This window comes from Muscardinus avellanarius (genome assembly GCF_963383645.1).
Source record: "Muscardinus avellanarius genome assembly, chromosome: 1".
NCBI lineage: Eukaryota > Metazoa > Chordata > Mammalia > Rodentia > Gliridae > Muscardinus > Muscardinus avellanarius.
In genome coordinates this window covers 178,924,513-178,940,288 of record NC_137786.1, presented here as the reverse complement: position 1 = coordinate 178,940,288, position 15,776 = coordinate 178,924,513, and the positions used below count along the sequence as shown (strand labels likewise).

At 45.1% G+C, this 15,776-nt stretch overlaps 1 protein-coding gene across 2 annotated transcripts in view; it reads left to right on the top strand.

Annotated features, from left to right (window-relative positions):
• RNF121 (ring finger protein 121) overlaps window positions 1-15,776 on the top strand; it is a gene marked incomplete at both ends in the record, with an annotated part of 67,505 nt that overhangs the window by 29,272 nt on the left and 22,457 nt on the right. The window contains one exon of one of the 2 annotated variants that reach the window (XM_080697980.1): window positions 1,373-1,514. In XM_080697980.1, the coding sequence (XP_080554106.1) occupies window positions 1,373-1,514 (142 nt within the window). Of the gene's footprint in view, window positions 1-1,372; window positions 1,515-15,776 lie in introns of those variants that run through there. The other variant, XM_080697979.1, reaches the window with a different exon arrangement.

Sequence of the window (15,776 nt, the reverse complement as noted above, 5' to 3'; positions counted from 1 at the left end):
GTAGAATGATCCTGGGTTTAATCCTTAGTTCCTAAATAAATAAGAGCTTGTGGTATAGCTCTGTAGTAAATTAATAAAAAAACAAATAAATGTTGCCCAGATTTTTTAGCCTTTAATTAGACCTGAGTTTATTTTTGTGTGCCATAGTAAGTAGGTAAGTAAGTAAATAAATAAATGTTAAAGCCACCCAGATTTTTTAGCCTTTAACTAGTTGCAAGATCTCTGGTCTTGTAAAGAAGGTAAGATAAATAAAACAAGGCTTTACCCTGGAATCTACACACATTTGCAATGTTACCTTCGATTAGTATCATATTATCATTGATTAAGAGTCTGAGGCTTTATGGCTATAACCTTTTTAATTTTTTTTTTTTTTTTGGCGCGGTACTGAGGATGGAACCCAAGAACATTGTACCTCTGAGCTACACCCCAGCCCTATTTTTTTTTTAATTTTCTTTCCTTTTTTTTTTTTTTTTTGGTACTGGTGGAACCCAGGGGCTTTCTACCTCTAGGCTACACTCCCAGACCTATTTTATACTTTATTTGGAAATAGGATCTCACTAAGTTGCTGAGAGCCTCACTAAGTAGCTGAGGCTGGCTTTGAACATGTGTGATCCTCCTGTCTCAGCCTCCCAAGCACTGGGATTACAAGCGTGCGCCACCACACCTGTCTTTTATTCTTTATTTTGAAATAGGGTCTCATTGGGTTGCAAAGGGCCTCACTAAGTAGCTGAGGCTGTCCACAAACCGCGATCCTCAAGTCTCTGCCTCTCAAATGCTGGGATTACAAGCGTGCACCACCACACCGGCTTGGCTATAACCCTTTTGGATTACTTTCTTCTTTGAGAGACAGGACAAAATACAGTTGAAAATGGGTAGTGACATGGGCTTCTCCTGAGATCTTCCTACTGTGAGAAAGTCCTCAGCTGTCTCTATTATGAGAGGCAAGCCACAGACTCGTATCTCTATTTTGTTCTAATTTGAGTCTGTGTGTGTGTGTGTGTGTGTGTGTGTGTGTGTGTGTGTGTGTGTGTGTGATACTAGGGATAAAAACCAGGTACATTCTACCTCTGAACTATACCCCCTGCCCTATTTTATTTCTTATTTGGAAACAGGATCTTACTAAGTTGCTCACAGCCTCACTACATCGCTGAGGCTGGTTGCAAACCTAGGATCCTCCTGTCACTGCCTCTCAAGTACTGGGATTACAGAGCTGGCTTTGTTTCCTTCTAATTCCTAATTTGCATGGTACCTTCAGTTGCAAACCACAGAAAGGTGTTCTGAGCTGTTGACTGGTAGGATATGCCTAGGAAGCACTGCCTCTTTACCACCGCCCCATCCCTGACTTGGCTCACCCCATCTGTTTGGCTTTCAGGGTTGAGCATGCACATATGCATGCCAAGCATCGAGGCCACGAAGCCATGCATGCCGAAATGGTCCTCATCCTCATCGCTACCTTGGTGGTGGCCCAGCTGCTCCTGGTGCAGTGGAAGCAAAGGCACCCCCGTTCCTACAACGTAAGCCACATGCCTCTCACTTCTTTGTCAGTCATCACAAAACTCTTCCTAATTATTTCAGAGCCCATCTTAACCCAGGCCATGTGTAGGCAGAGGAAAACAATAACAGTAATAATGAACTTTACATATGGGATGGTGAATAGTTGATATGGTACATGTGTGTGTATGTATCTATAAAAGACAAGTGATTAGGTGGTTGCAAACAATGATAAAATGTGAGACTACTTTCATGTCTAAAAAAGGTAGGCACTCTCTTTTAAACATTGTGAGACAGATTCATGAAAAAGATATTTATTAGAAGCTGTTTATTTGGAAAGGACGAAGGTCACTTGACTAGTAGACCAATTCTTTAATTAATTTTACAATGAAGATGTAGATTCCATTAATCTATATGCTAAAAAAAGTGAAAATAATAAAAAATTAGGCCTATAATCCCAGTATTTCAGAGGCTGAGATTACAAGCGTGCACCACCACACCCAGTTTGACTGCATTTTTAAAAAGAAAGGAAATAATAAAATCAGGACTAAGGATAATACTAACCTTGTATGGAAAAGAGTCTGGAGGATAAGAGAGAGAATTAAATCTAGATGTTGCACTTATGTTGGCTAGTTGGTTCAGTATTTTTTTTTTTTTTTTTTTTTAGCACTGGGAATGGAACCCAGGGGCATTCTACTTCTGTGTTATACCCTCAGTCCTATTTTTTATTCTTTATTTTGAAACAGGGTCTCACAAAGTTGCAGAAGGCCTCGTTTAGTATCTGACGCTGGCCGCGAACCCGGGTTCTCCTGTCTCAGCCTCCCAAATGCTGGGATTGTAAGTGTGCACCACACCTGGAGTAGGTTCAGTATTTATCATATTAAAATAATTAACCTGCTATCTGGCATGGTGACACATGTTTGTAACCCTATTTGCCATTTTATGGCAAATTTTATGTTGTTGTTTTGTTTTTTTGGGGGTTTTTTTGGTGGTACTGGAAACCCTTCTATCTCTGGGCTACACTCCCAGACCTATTTTTATATTTTTTATTTGGAAACAGGGTCTCTTAAGCCAGTGAGGCTGGCTTCGAACCTGCGCGATCCTCCTGTCTCTACCTCCCAAGCTTGGGGATTACAAGAGTGTGCCACCATGCCTGGCTTATGGCATTTTTAACCATAATTAAAGTAATTTAAAAAATGAAAATAAATGGACACACACACACAAGTGAAAATAAAAGTGGTCCATGCATGGACTAATAATGTGTCTGGCTAAGTGTAGTGGGAATACCTGTAACCCCAGTACTTGGAAGGCGGAAACAGGAGGATTGCAGGTTCAAGCCTGGTCTCAGCATGAAATGAGACTCTCCTCAACCTAGTGAGACCCTGTTTTTTTATTTTTTATTTTTTTTTTTTCATTTTGCAGTGCTTGGGTGCAACTCAGGGGCATTCTACCGTCAAGCTATATCCCACAGTCCTATTTTTTTATTCTTTATTTTTTACACTTTTTTTTTGTGTGTGTGTGTGTGTGTGTGTGTGTGTGTGGTACTGGGGGTGTAACCCAGGGGCTTTTCTACTTCTGGGATATACTCCCAGACTTATTTTATACTTTATTTGGAAACAGGGTTTCTCTAAGTTGTTGAGAGCCTCACTAAGAAGCTGAGGCTGACTTCGAACTTGTGTGATCCTCCTGTCTCAGGCTCCTAAGCGCTGGTATTATAAGTGTGCGCCACCATGCCTGGCTTTTATTCTTTATTTTGAAATAGAGTCTCACTAAGTTATAGAGGCCCTTACTTAGTAGCTGAGGCTGGCTGGCTATGAACCTGCGATCCTTCTGTCCCAAGTACTGGTATTATAATCATGTGCCATCATCCCTGACTTGAGACCCTGTTTCAAAATAAAAATAAAATAGGGTTGGGGATGTAGGTCAGAGGTAGAATGCCCCTGGGTTTCATCACTAGTTCTAGAAAAAAAAATAACAGTGAGCATATTAATTAACTAAAGATTCTGGGTAAGTCATTTTTATTTCTCTGCATGATGTTCAAAAATAAACCAAAAAACAAAAGACAAGGGACAGACTTGTCCAGATATCAAATACACATACCATAAGAAGTAGCAAGGGAGCCGGGTGTGGCAGCCCACACCTTTAATCCTAGTGCTTGGGAGACTGAGACAGCAGTATTGCAGGTTCAAGGGCAGCCTCAGCAAGTAGTGAGACTCTTTATCAACCTAGTGAGACCCTGTTTTAAAATAAAAATTAAAAAAAGCCAGGAGTGGTGGTGCACGCTTGTAATCCCTGTGCTTGGGAGGCTGAGACAGGAGGATCGCATGGGTTCGAAGCCAGCCTCAGCTAATTAGTGAGGATCTCAGCAACTTAGTGAGACCCTGTTTCCAAATAAATAAATAAAAAAAAAGGTTTGGGAGTATAGTCCGGAGGTAGAAAGCCTCTAGGTTTCACCCCTAGTACCACCAAAAAAAAAAAAAAAAATAGGGCTTGGGGGTGTAGCTTCAAGGTAGGCGTCGAGGCACACTGTTTGTAATCCCATTGTAATCCCAGTACCTGGGAGGCTGAGACTGGTGGATTGCAGGTTTGCGGCCAGCTTCAGCAGTTTAGTAAGGCCCTCCACAACTTAGTGAGACTCTGTTTCAGAACAAAAAGAATGAAATAGGGCTAGGTGTGTAGCTTGGGGGTAGAGTGTGCCTGGGTTCCATTCCCCCCTACTCTAGTACCCCACACACACAAGTTAAAAAAGCTAGATATAGTGACACATGCCTATAATCGCAGTACTTTGGAGGCTGAGACAGGAGGATTCCAGGACAAGCCTTAGTAACTTAATGAGGCCCTCCTCAATTTAGTGAAACTCGGTGTCAAAATAAATAGCGAGTACCACACACACACACAAAAATAAGTAAATAATTTACAAGGGGGGCTGGTGGTCTAGGTCAGAGATAGAACACTCATGGATCCAATCCCTAGTACCAAAAAAATACCAAAAAAGTACATGCACAGAAAGAAACAGTTTGCAGCATGGTAATGGATTTTTGGTGGGTCCTTCCCTGTAGACCTCTCATAGCGTCCCCTGTCCTCTCCCTGACCCACCTCCTGCTTGTACTCCCGATTTTATAATTATATGGTATGGCTTGGGTGGGACTTTATTTTTCTACCACCAATTTCTAGGTTTTGGTGGGAAACTATGAGATTTGGTCTTTGTAATTAATAAAATAGCAAAGGGGAAAAAAAGCCAGTTTGCATGAATAGCTACAAACCAAAATATACATATACTTTAGAATGTTCTTGGAATTCGGAATGGAAATAAAATAAAATCCACACAGCTCCACATAGAGTGTTGAGTAAAGGAGAGGTGCTGAGCTTGTTGCTAAACTATTTGAGATTAGCTATGAGAGCTTTCAAAGAAATGCTTCTTGTGGCGTGCCAAGAAATGATGGAATTAATTGATAAGGCTTGTATTTCACTCAAATTGAATACATAGTTTTGTTCTTCACTAGTGTAGGTTGGCGGGCCTCCCTCTGTGTACCTCTGACCACTGAGTAGAGTACTAGGTCTGTTCTCCTAGACAAGGGTTTCTCAGCAAGGAGACTTGAATATTTTGTTTTATTTTTGGCAGTGCTGGGGAATGAACCCAGGGCCTTGCACATGCTAGACAAGTGCTCTGCCACTGAGTTATATGCTATTCAGAGAGAAATAATTTTTTTTAGGTCTTTGGAGTCTTTTGGGGGCCGGGGGTAGGAAGCTGTCCTGTGCATTGTAGGATGTTTATCACCATCCTGGCCTCTTACCAGTAGCATCCTTTCCCTGGTTGTGATAACCAAATATATCTCTAGATTTTACCGTATGTCCCCTGGGGATCAAAGTCACGCCTCATGTGAAGCACCGTTCTAGACTCTGGGACCTAGAGTAGCACGGGTGTTGCTAGCCCTGAGCCTGATCATGAGCAGGGGTGCCTGCCCACTGAGCTCCGTCATGAGCTCTCAGATAGGCCACTTTCTGTAACTTAGGAGCTCAAGTCTACTGTTCACATTATCACTACTTTTAAGGAATATGTATTTAAGCCAGGCGTGGTGGTGCATGCCTGTAATCTCAGTACTTAGGCTGAGACAGGAGGATCGCAGGTTTGCTGCCAGCCTCAGCTACTTAGGCCCTTAGCAACTTAGTAAGACCCTGTTTTCAAAACAAAGAATAAAAAGAGGGCTGGGGTATGGCTTGGAGTAGAATGCCCCTGGGTTCAACTCTCAGTACCACACAAAAAATGAAGCCCAGCCCAGGCCAAACGGCATTTTGGCTTCTCCATAGCTCAGTTTCATCATCTGTTCTAAATCTAATATTGCTTACTCCTTCACTCCCTCAGGGATGTTAGGGGAAGGGATAAGCTTATGCCTGGAAAAGTATCTGCCCTATTTTTAAAGATCTCCAAGGAGAAGCTTTCATCATCCTTTCTGTTGTCAAATATAGTATCTTTTCAAATCCCCACCCCCTGAACTGCTGTTCCCTCCTGGAACGGATGAGTGGCAAAATTTCCTACCTGGAAATCTCAAAAGTATAATAGATTTTTGTCAGATCAAGACGTTAAGAGGGTTACTAGGGTTGCTAGAGAAAGCTAAGATGGTGAGGGGTTGTAATCTACTTTTGATGAGAAAGAAAACTTGTATGCTTAGAATGTAGTAAGATTTTCTAGCTGTGATACATGTCAACCTTCTGTAAGCCGTGCCTGCCTCTTTAGGCTTCTTTCTTATCTTTCCCCAAACACTGGTTGTACTTTCTCCAGCATAACATGCTCCTTCATTCTGAAACACTTAGCATGATTGCTTTTTGTACCCGGGCCTACTACCATCGAGACAGAGGTCAAAAGATGCCTCCCTTGGGCAGCTCTCCCTGGTTCCCCACGGTGAGTGAATGGCTTTTCCTCTGTGCTCTCTTGGCCTCCAAGGTGTACTCCATGATGGAACTTATCCTGTTGTATAAGTTGTTTCTGAACTTGTTTCACTTCCGTAGACTTAAGGTCTTGAGGAGGTTTTGATTTTCATTTCTGAATTCTCCAGTCCTTAGCAGGGTGTTCAGTAAGTGCCCAGTAAGTGTTAAGTGGCTGCTTGATTAAGACTTGTCTGGAGAGGAGATTTGGGAAAGGAGCTGTAGTTCTGTGCATTAAAAGAGGAGTTCTAAGGCACAGGGAATAAATTTACTCACTGTACTTCTCTGAAAGACAAGTGTTCGATCCAGAGACAGAAGGGACACAGAGGCATATTTTCCTGGTGAGTCTCAGGGAAGAACTAGCTAGCACATATATTAACATAGTATTCGCAATGAAATGGCCTGCCTCCCGTGGTAAGTGTCATGGGCAGCACCATAACTTCTGTGTTCTTGGCTTCCATGGCAAAACGAATTTCAACACATGCCAGTCAGAGATAAAGGCATAGGTTTTAAGTTAAGATATATATTCAGGGTTTCACTGGCCATCTCAAAAGCATGAGAGTGACCCAAGGAGATAGACTAAGAGCTGTAGAAGCTGCCCCAAAATGGCCCCCAAACTGTTCAAAATGGCTCAAAAATGGCTCAAAATGGCAAAGAGCTCTTCAGAGCTATACTTTTTATAATATATAAGCCTCTAGAGAGTGGGTAGCCAAGGGCACATGGGATGGTGGGCTCCTTTCATGCTTTCTGGTTCACAAAAGCTGAGAATTCCTTTTGGGACAGGACTCTCAGGAGTAGAGAGACAGGAAGCAGGGCTGTCAAGGTGTAGGGCTCTTTATTAAAAGGTGTGACCTTTTTAAAGATCTTTCTGGATCTTTTCTGGAACTTTGACAAATGATGAAGCTCAGGTTTAATCAGCTCAGCAGTTTCCTAAGCCAGCCAATTACAATTTAACAGTATGGGCCTGGCTTTTTAGAATAACCAAGCCTTTGTTAGACTGAAGATTTTAGATTTTAAAACCATATCTTCCTTTTCTTTCCAATATGTCTCCTTTCTATCTAAGATTTATTTCTTCTATTCTACCTCATCAGTAAGGATGAGCGTCTGCTAGAGATGTGGTAGAAGGAAGTTGCCAGTCATGTTTCTGCCCTATAGAATATCCTAGGAATGTATAGGATCTTATCAGGTCTTAGAAACTACATTGAGTTGGCCTATAATCCCAGTACTTGGGAAGCTGAGACTTGGAGAATCACAGGTTCAAAGCTGGCCTCAGCAACTCAGGCTGTCATCAACTTAGCAAGACCCTGTTTTCTATTATCAAGTAAAATAGGACAGTGGTATAGTTCAGAGGTAGAATGCCCTAGGCCTTCCTGTAATCTTCCCCAGGCCTAATATCCCAGTGCCTCTGGCTATTTGTTTGTTTGTACTGCCCCCCCCCCATGGTGGTGCTAGGGATTGAACTCAGGGGCATTCTACCTCCAAGCTATACCTCTGGCCATTTTATTTATTTATTCATTTATTCATTTATTCATTTATTTTGCAGGTCTAGGGATGGAACCCAGGAACATTCGACCCCCAAGCTACACCCCCCTGCCCTATTTTTTTATTTTTTATTCTGAAACAGGGTCTCATTGAGTTGCGAAGGGCCTAAGTAGCTGAGGCTGTCTGTGTGATCCTAAGGTCTCAGCCTCCTTGAATGCTAGGATTACAAGCGTGTGCCACCATGCCTGGCTTTTTTATTTAATTTAATTTTTTGATACTGGGGATTGAATTGGGCATTCTACCTCCAAGCTACATCTACAACCTACAACCTTATTTTATTTTTATTTTAATTTTTTTAATTTTTATTTTTATTGGTGCATTGTAATTATACATCACATTGGAATACAAGACTTGAGAGGATATACAAGCACACATCCAATTAGCCCTCATCCAGCCCCCATCCCATTCCCTCCCCCTCCCTCGATCCCATGTTTGGTGATTAACTTTGATACATATGTTTATGTACCTCCTGCTTTTTAAAGAGGCTCCATCCTCCCCTATTTCATACCCTCTGATTGGTCACCTTAATTGCTTCACTATAGGGCCCTTTCTATAGTTCGACCACTTCCTGTTGCCCCTTTCCTCCTAGTTATTGCTGATTAGGGGAAGCATTTGGTTTTAATTTTCTGCGATATTTCTCTGTGCATGCCGTGTTGAAAATACCGATCCCACTCTTGATGGCCCCAGTTGTGGCCTGGCTACCCGGTGGACTGATCCAGACCTCGCTGGCTTAAGCAGCGGCCTTGCCTCATGGGAGGCCTGGATTCTGGTCTCGCTGGCCCCGACACTGGCCTAACCCCTAAGCTAGCTCCGATCCCGGCCTCGGAGGCCCCAGCACCGGCCTTCCTCACAGCGGGCTCCGATGCTAGCCAATGGCCCTGGCATCGACCTAACCCCTCGGCAGGCTCCGATCCAGGCCTCGGAGGCCTCAGTAGTGGCCTTGCTTCACGGAAGGCTCCAATGCCGTCCGCTGGCCCCGGCACTGGCCTAACCCCTCAGCAGGCTCCGATCCTGGCCTCCGAGACCCCGGCACCAGCCTTGCATCGCGGCAGGCTCTGATCCCAGCCTCACTGGCCCCAGCACCGGCCTAACCCCTCGGCAGGCTCCGATCCTGGCCTCGGAGGCCTCAATAGCGGCCTTGCCTCACAGAAGGCTCCGATGCTGGCCGCTGGCCCTGGCACCGGCCTAACCCCTCGACAGGCTCCGATCCCGGCCTCGGAGGCCCCAGTACCAGCCTTGCCTCACGGCAGGCTCCAATCCCAACCTTGTTGGCCCCGGCACCGGCCTAACCCCTCGGCAGGCTCTGATCCCAGCCTCGAAGGCCCCAGCACCGGCCTTGCCTCACGGCATGAACCGATCCCAGCTTCATTGGCCCCAGCAATGGCCTAACCACTCTGCAGGCTCCGATCCCGGCCTTGGAGGCTCCAGCACCGGCCTTGCCTCATGACGGCTCCAGTCCCAGCTTTGCTGTGTCCGTCGCTGGCCTCACCCCTCGGCAGGCTCTAATCCAAGCACCCTCTTCGCCCAACCATTTGTCCCATGTTCTCGAGGGTGCGTGGTGGTAGCATTCTGCCTCTGGGGTCATTACTTCAAAGGTTCCAGGTATAATGCATCAGATCTCTGCCTCCCCTGAGTATGGCCACTGCCATTGCCACTGCCTCCACCATTTCAAATCTTTCCAAGCTCTTTTTCCACTCTGAATGTTGTCCAGTGTTCCTAAGCATGTACAATGGTAGCATTCGACCTTTGGTGTAATTTCTCAAAAAAAAAAAATAAATAAGATTGGTAGGCTCCGATTTCTGCTTCTTCCGAATACAAGTCTCTACCGCCAACGTGGAGACCGCTTTCAGCACCGCCTTTCTCCTTGGTCTCCGCTAAAGTCTCTCTCCTTACAGGTGATGTCCAAGATTCTTAACAATGTGGAGAAGAAGCAGTCCTCCTTAGCGGGGAATTTTTCCAATAATTCCAGTTCATTTGGAAAAGTTTTGTCTGCATCTCCGTATCCTGGCATCCACCACGGCCTCCTTGACCCCTCTCTGATATTATCCTTTTTTCTTTTTCTTTTCCTTTTTTACAGGGTCCTTCCGAGTGGAAAGGGGGTCGCCTAGGGGTGCCCCACCTGTGCCTGCCCACCGGCCCAGGGTCAGGGCCAGAGGCCCAGACCACATGGTCTTTCTGGGTGGGGAGGGGGTCGCCTAGGGGTGCCCCGCCAGTGCCTGCCCACCCTCCCAGGGTCAGGGCCAGAGGCCTGGACCACAGGGTCTTTCCAGGTGGGGAGGGGGTCACTAAAGGGTGCTTGCCAGCGCCTGCCCACCCGCCCAGGGTCGGGGCCAGAGGCCCAGACCACAGGATCCTACCAGGTGGGGAGGGGATCGCCAAAGGGTGCCCCGCCAGCGCCTGCCCACCTGCCAAGGGTTGGGGCCAAGGTCCGGACCACAGGGTCCTTCCGGGTGGAAGGGGGGTCGCCTAGGAGTGCCCCGCCAGCACCTGCCTATCCGCCCAGGGTCGGGGCCAGAGGCCCGGACCACAGGGTCCTTCCGGATGGAAGGGGGTCCCCGAAGGGTGCCCCGCCAGCGCCTGCCCACCCGCCCAGGGTCGGGGCCAGAGGCCCAGACCTTTATTTTTATTTTGAAATAGTGTCTCACTAGGGTTGCTGAGAGTGTCACTACTTGCTGAGGCTGTCCTTGAACTGTGATCCTCCTGTCTCAACCTCCCAGGTACTGGAATTAATTATAGGTGTGTGCTACCACGCTCAGCTCTTTAGCTGTTTCTTACATGACTTGGTTTCTAGACCTTCTGTAATTCTGTCGGCTCTTTTATAGCTATACTGTACTGATTTGTCAGGGTTCTTTGTACTGTGTAGCCATAAGACCAGATGCCCAGGCCCCAGAGATGCCTTGACAAAGCTGAGAACAGCAGAGCACCGCCTGCTTTGTTGGGCGCACTCTTAGTTAGGCAGCCCAAGGTTGCCATGGCTATTTTGGCAGCAGCTGTGCTGGCACATACTCTGCAGCAGTGTGTGGTCAACTGAAACCCCCAGATCTGTTTCACATGAGCTTCTATTAAGTCACTCCTTCCCCATCCTGGATTTGTGGCACTTGTAAGGTTTTGTCATGTGGTTTTGGTTCTTCATTTCAGCTTTAAGCTCATGGAGTGTTGGAGCTAGAACCCTAGAAACAAGCTTTATTCATTTTGGATCTTGTTTCTTCTTTGTGTGTGGTACTGAGGATTGAACTCGGGCATTTTTTTTACCTTTCGAGGTACACATCCAGCCCTATTTTATGTTTTATTTTTAAATTTGTTTTAGCCGGGCGTGGTGGCGCACGCTTGTAATCCCCGCACTTGGGAGGCGGAGACAGGAGGATCGCGCAGGTTCGAAGCCAGCCGCGCTGGCGTAAGAGACCCTGTTTCAAAAATATAAAATAGGTCTGGGAGTGTAGCCCGGAGGTAGAAGGGCTTCCAGGAACCCCAGTACCACTAAAAAAAAAAAAAAAAAAAAAAAAAAAAATTTGTTTTATTTATTTATTTTGTTGTACTGAGGGTGGAACCCAGGGGCTTTTCTACCTCTGGGCTATACTCTCAGACCTATTTTATACTTTATTTGGAAACAGGGTCTCACTAAGTAGCTGAGGGTGACTTTGAACCTGTGCAATCCTCCTGTCTCAACCTCCCAAGCACTGGAATTGCAAGCGTGCAGCACCACGCCCAGCTCTTTTATGTCTGATTTTGAAACAAAATCTCACCAAGTTGTGAGGGCCTCATGAGGTTGCTGAGGCTGGCTGTGAACCTGCGTGATCCTCCTGTATCAGCCTCCCAAGTACTGGGATTACAAGCGTGCTCCATCACGCCCAGCTAGGCTCTCATTTCTTCTATTTCTGTGTTCACTGCCTGCCTCTTTGCCTCTCCCTAAGCTTCGCGTTGTCCACAATTTGGTATGCAGGTTCTTCATCTAGACTGTTCATGAAAATACTGAACAAAGCCATGGGAACACGTCACAGACACCTCTCTCCAGATGACCGCAGTCCATTTGTTAGCACTTTTCAAGTCAAATATTTGTTTAACTGGGTGTCTCTTACTTGATTCTATTACCTGGACTTGTAGTTCTCATTTCACTCCCAGTGTTCCTTTCCAGCCAGCTGTGGTGGGCAATCCCTGCCCACAGCATGGGAGATGATGAGAACACTGACCATTACAGGTGCCAGGCATGCGCAGGCTGGCAATGCAGCTGGCGCCCAGGGAAGGATGGGACCTTGGAGCTCATTTCAGAAATTGTAGTTTTGCCAAGATGAGAGGGAGCTAGAGGTTGTCTTGTCTGTCTTCACAAAAATTAGAAATCATTATGAGGAGCCAGGCGTGGTGATGCACACCTGTAATCCCAGTGCTTGGGAGGCTGAGACATGATGATCACAGGTTCAAGGGTAGGCTTAGGAGCTCAGCGAGTCCCTCTCCAACTTGATTAGACTCTATTTCAAAATAAAAAATAAAGTAGGGTTGGGGGTGTAGCTCAGAAAAAAATGACCCTGGATCCCACCTCTAGCAACAACAACAACAACAACAACAAATCATTATGAAGTGTTGAGTCCATTTCTACCAATACTCCTCTGCTGAAAACAGATACTGCCTCTGCTGAAAACAAGAGGCAGTCCAATTAAATATGGACTAACTTTAACTGTTAGCTTCTAACATTACCTTCTCAGTTATTCAGTGTTATGCATAAGGGAAATATTGCTCACTTTTATCTCTCAAAAAAACTGGGATTGAGGCCGGGTGTGGTAGTGCACGCCTGTAATCCCCGCGCTTGGGAGGTGAAGACAGGAGGGTCGTGCAGGTTCGAAGCCAGCCACACTGGCTTAAGAGACCCTGTTTCCAAATTTAAAAAAAAAAAAAAAAAATATATATATATATATATATGGATGGTCTGGGAGTGTAGCCCAGAGATAGAAGGGTTTCCAGGAACCCCAGTACCACCAAAAACAGAAACAAAACCTGGGATTGTGTCTCGGTAAATGTTTACAGAACAAATCAGTGGGCTAGCGTCAGGCTAGTCTTCGGTTTCAACTTTATATTTACAGATTCAGGAAAAGGGGGAATGGGTTTTGTTTTTCCAACTCAAGACTCCTTCTGAACCATCCAGAATTCTGCCTCTTCTATAAAATCTTCCCTGGTAGCTCCTACCCACATTGCTGCTTCTCTCCTTTGAACCTCCCTGTTGGGACTTGATGCTTCCCTTGGCCGCTGGGTTCAGGTCTCACCACTCAAGTCCTTGGGAAGAAACAGGCAAGGCTTCCCCTTTTTTTGTGCATGTCTACATAAGCATGACCACCAGATGGCACTAGAGTCCCTGCCATTACCAAGTTAGTCTTTAAATATGCCTTCATTTGTTTTTGTTTTTGTTTTGTGGTGCCAGAGATGGAACCCAAGAACATCCCACCTAAGAGGTACATCCCCATCCCTATTTTTAAATTCTTTATTTTGAAGCAGGGCCTCACCAAATAGCTGAGGCTGGCCACAAACAAACCTGCAATCCTCTTCTCAGCCTCCCAAATACTGGGATTACAAACATGCACCACCGTGATTTTTATTTTTTTTTCCGGGTCTGGGGATGGAACCCAAGGGCATTCGACCTCCGAGCTATACCCCCTGCCCTATTTTTAATTCTGTATTTTGAAACAGGGTTTCACTGAGTTGCAGAGGGCCTCACTAAGTAGCTGAGGCTGTGCACAAACTGTGATCCTCTGGTCTCAGACTCCCGAATGCTGGGATTACAAAAGTGCGCCACCACACCCAGCTTGCCTTCGTTTTTAAAATTCATTTTTATTGCTGCATTATAATCGTACGTATAGTGGGATTCATAGTGGCATATTTGCATATAGCATAATCTGGTCTATTTCCTTCCCTGTACGCCTCCTTTGTGTTCCCAGCACATTCCACTCATCCCCTCCACTACTCTCCTGGTCTCTCTTCTGTTTTCATGAAGTCCACTTTTTTTACCTCTCTACCTTCTACATATGAGAGAGAACTTGTTACCCTTGATTTTCTGAGCCTTGGTTACCTCATTTAGCATTATATCCCTCAGTTCCATACCTTCTCCTGCAAATGACATGATTTTGTTCTTTATGAATGAGTAAAAGTCTATTATGTATATATGCTACATTTTCTTTATCCATTTATTTATTGAGGCATACCTAGACTGGTTTTATAACTTGGCTCTTGTGAATCGTGCTGGTATAAATAGGTGTAAGCGTGTGTCACTATCGTATGCTGACTTTATTTTGGGTAAATATCAAGGAGTGGTATGGCTGAGTCATGTAGCTCTATTTCTCTTCTTTTGAGGAACTCCATACTGATCTCCATAGTGGCTGTGCTAATTTATAATCCCACCAACAGTGTGTAAGTCTTTCTTTTCCCTCATGTGTTTGCTAGCATTTATTATTATTTGTATTCTTTGTGTGTGTGTGTGTGTGTGTGTGTGTGTGTGTGTGTGTGGTATTGGTGATGGAACCTGGGGCAATCTGCCTCCAAACTACACCCCCAGCCCTATTTTTATTCATTATTTTGAAACAGGGTCTCACTTATTTGCAAAGAGCCTCACTAAGTAGCTCAGGCTGTCTGCAAACCCAGAGCCTCTGGTATCAGCTTCCCAAATGCTGGGATTACAAGCACATCCCACCATGCCCAGCTATTATTTGTATTATTATTATTATTATTATTTTCAGTACTGGGGATGGAACCGAGGGGCATTCTACCTCTGAGATACACCACCAGTTCAATTTTTATTTTTTATTTTGAAACAGGGTCTCACTGAGTTGCAAAGGGCCTCACTAAGTAGCTGAGGCTGTCTTCGAACTGCAAGCCTCCTGTCTCAGCCTCCCAAGTACTGGGATTACAGGCGTGCACCACCATGCCCGGCTATTATTTGTACTCTTGATAATTGCTATTCTAACTGGGGTATGATAAAATTTTAGTATAGTTGTTTTTTTTTTTTTGGTGTGTGTGTGTGTGTGTGTGTGTGTGTGTGTGTGTGTGTGTGTGTGTGTGTTCCTGGGGGTGGAATCCAGGGGATTTTCTACCTCCAGGCTATACTCCTAGACCTATTTTTTATACTTTATTTGGAAACAGGGTCTCACTAAGTTGCTGAGAGCCTCACTCAGTAGCTACGGCTGGCTTTGAACCTGTGCGATCCTCCTGTCTCAGCCTCCCAAGTGCTGGGATGATTGCTAAAGATGTTAAACACCAGCCATGTGTGGTAGTGCGTGCCTGTAATCCCAGTACTTAAGGGGCTGAGACAGGAGGACCAAAGGTTTGAGACCAGCCTCAGCAATTTAGTAAAACTCTTAGAAACCTAGTGAAACACTTATAAAAATAAGCCAGCCTTGGTAGCACAACACATTTATAATCCCGGTACTTGGGAGGTGAGAAAGGACAATCACAGGTTCACGGCCAGCCTCAGCTGCTTAGTGAGGCCCTCCACAACTGAGTGAGGCCCTGTTTCCAAAGAAAGAATAAAACAAGGCTGGGGATGTAGCTTGGAGGTAGAATGCCTCTGGGTTTAATCCCCAGTCCCACAAAAATAAAAAAATAAAAAAAATAAAAAGGGAGCCTCAGCTACTTAGTGAGGTCCTCTGCAAGTTAGGGAGACCCTGTTTCAAAATAAAGAATAAGAAATAGGACTGGGCATATAGGTTGGAGGTAGAATGCCCTGGGTTCTATCCCTAGTACCACAATAAATATATAAATAAGTAAATAAATAAAAGGCTAAGGTATAGCTGAAAGGTAGAATGCCCCTGGATTTAAATTTTTAAAAAAGGCATTGAATTCCT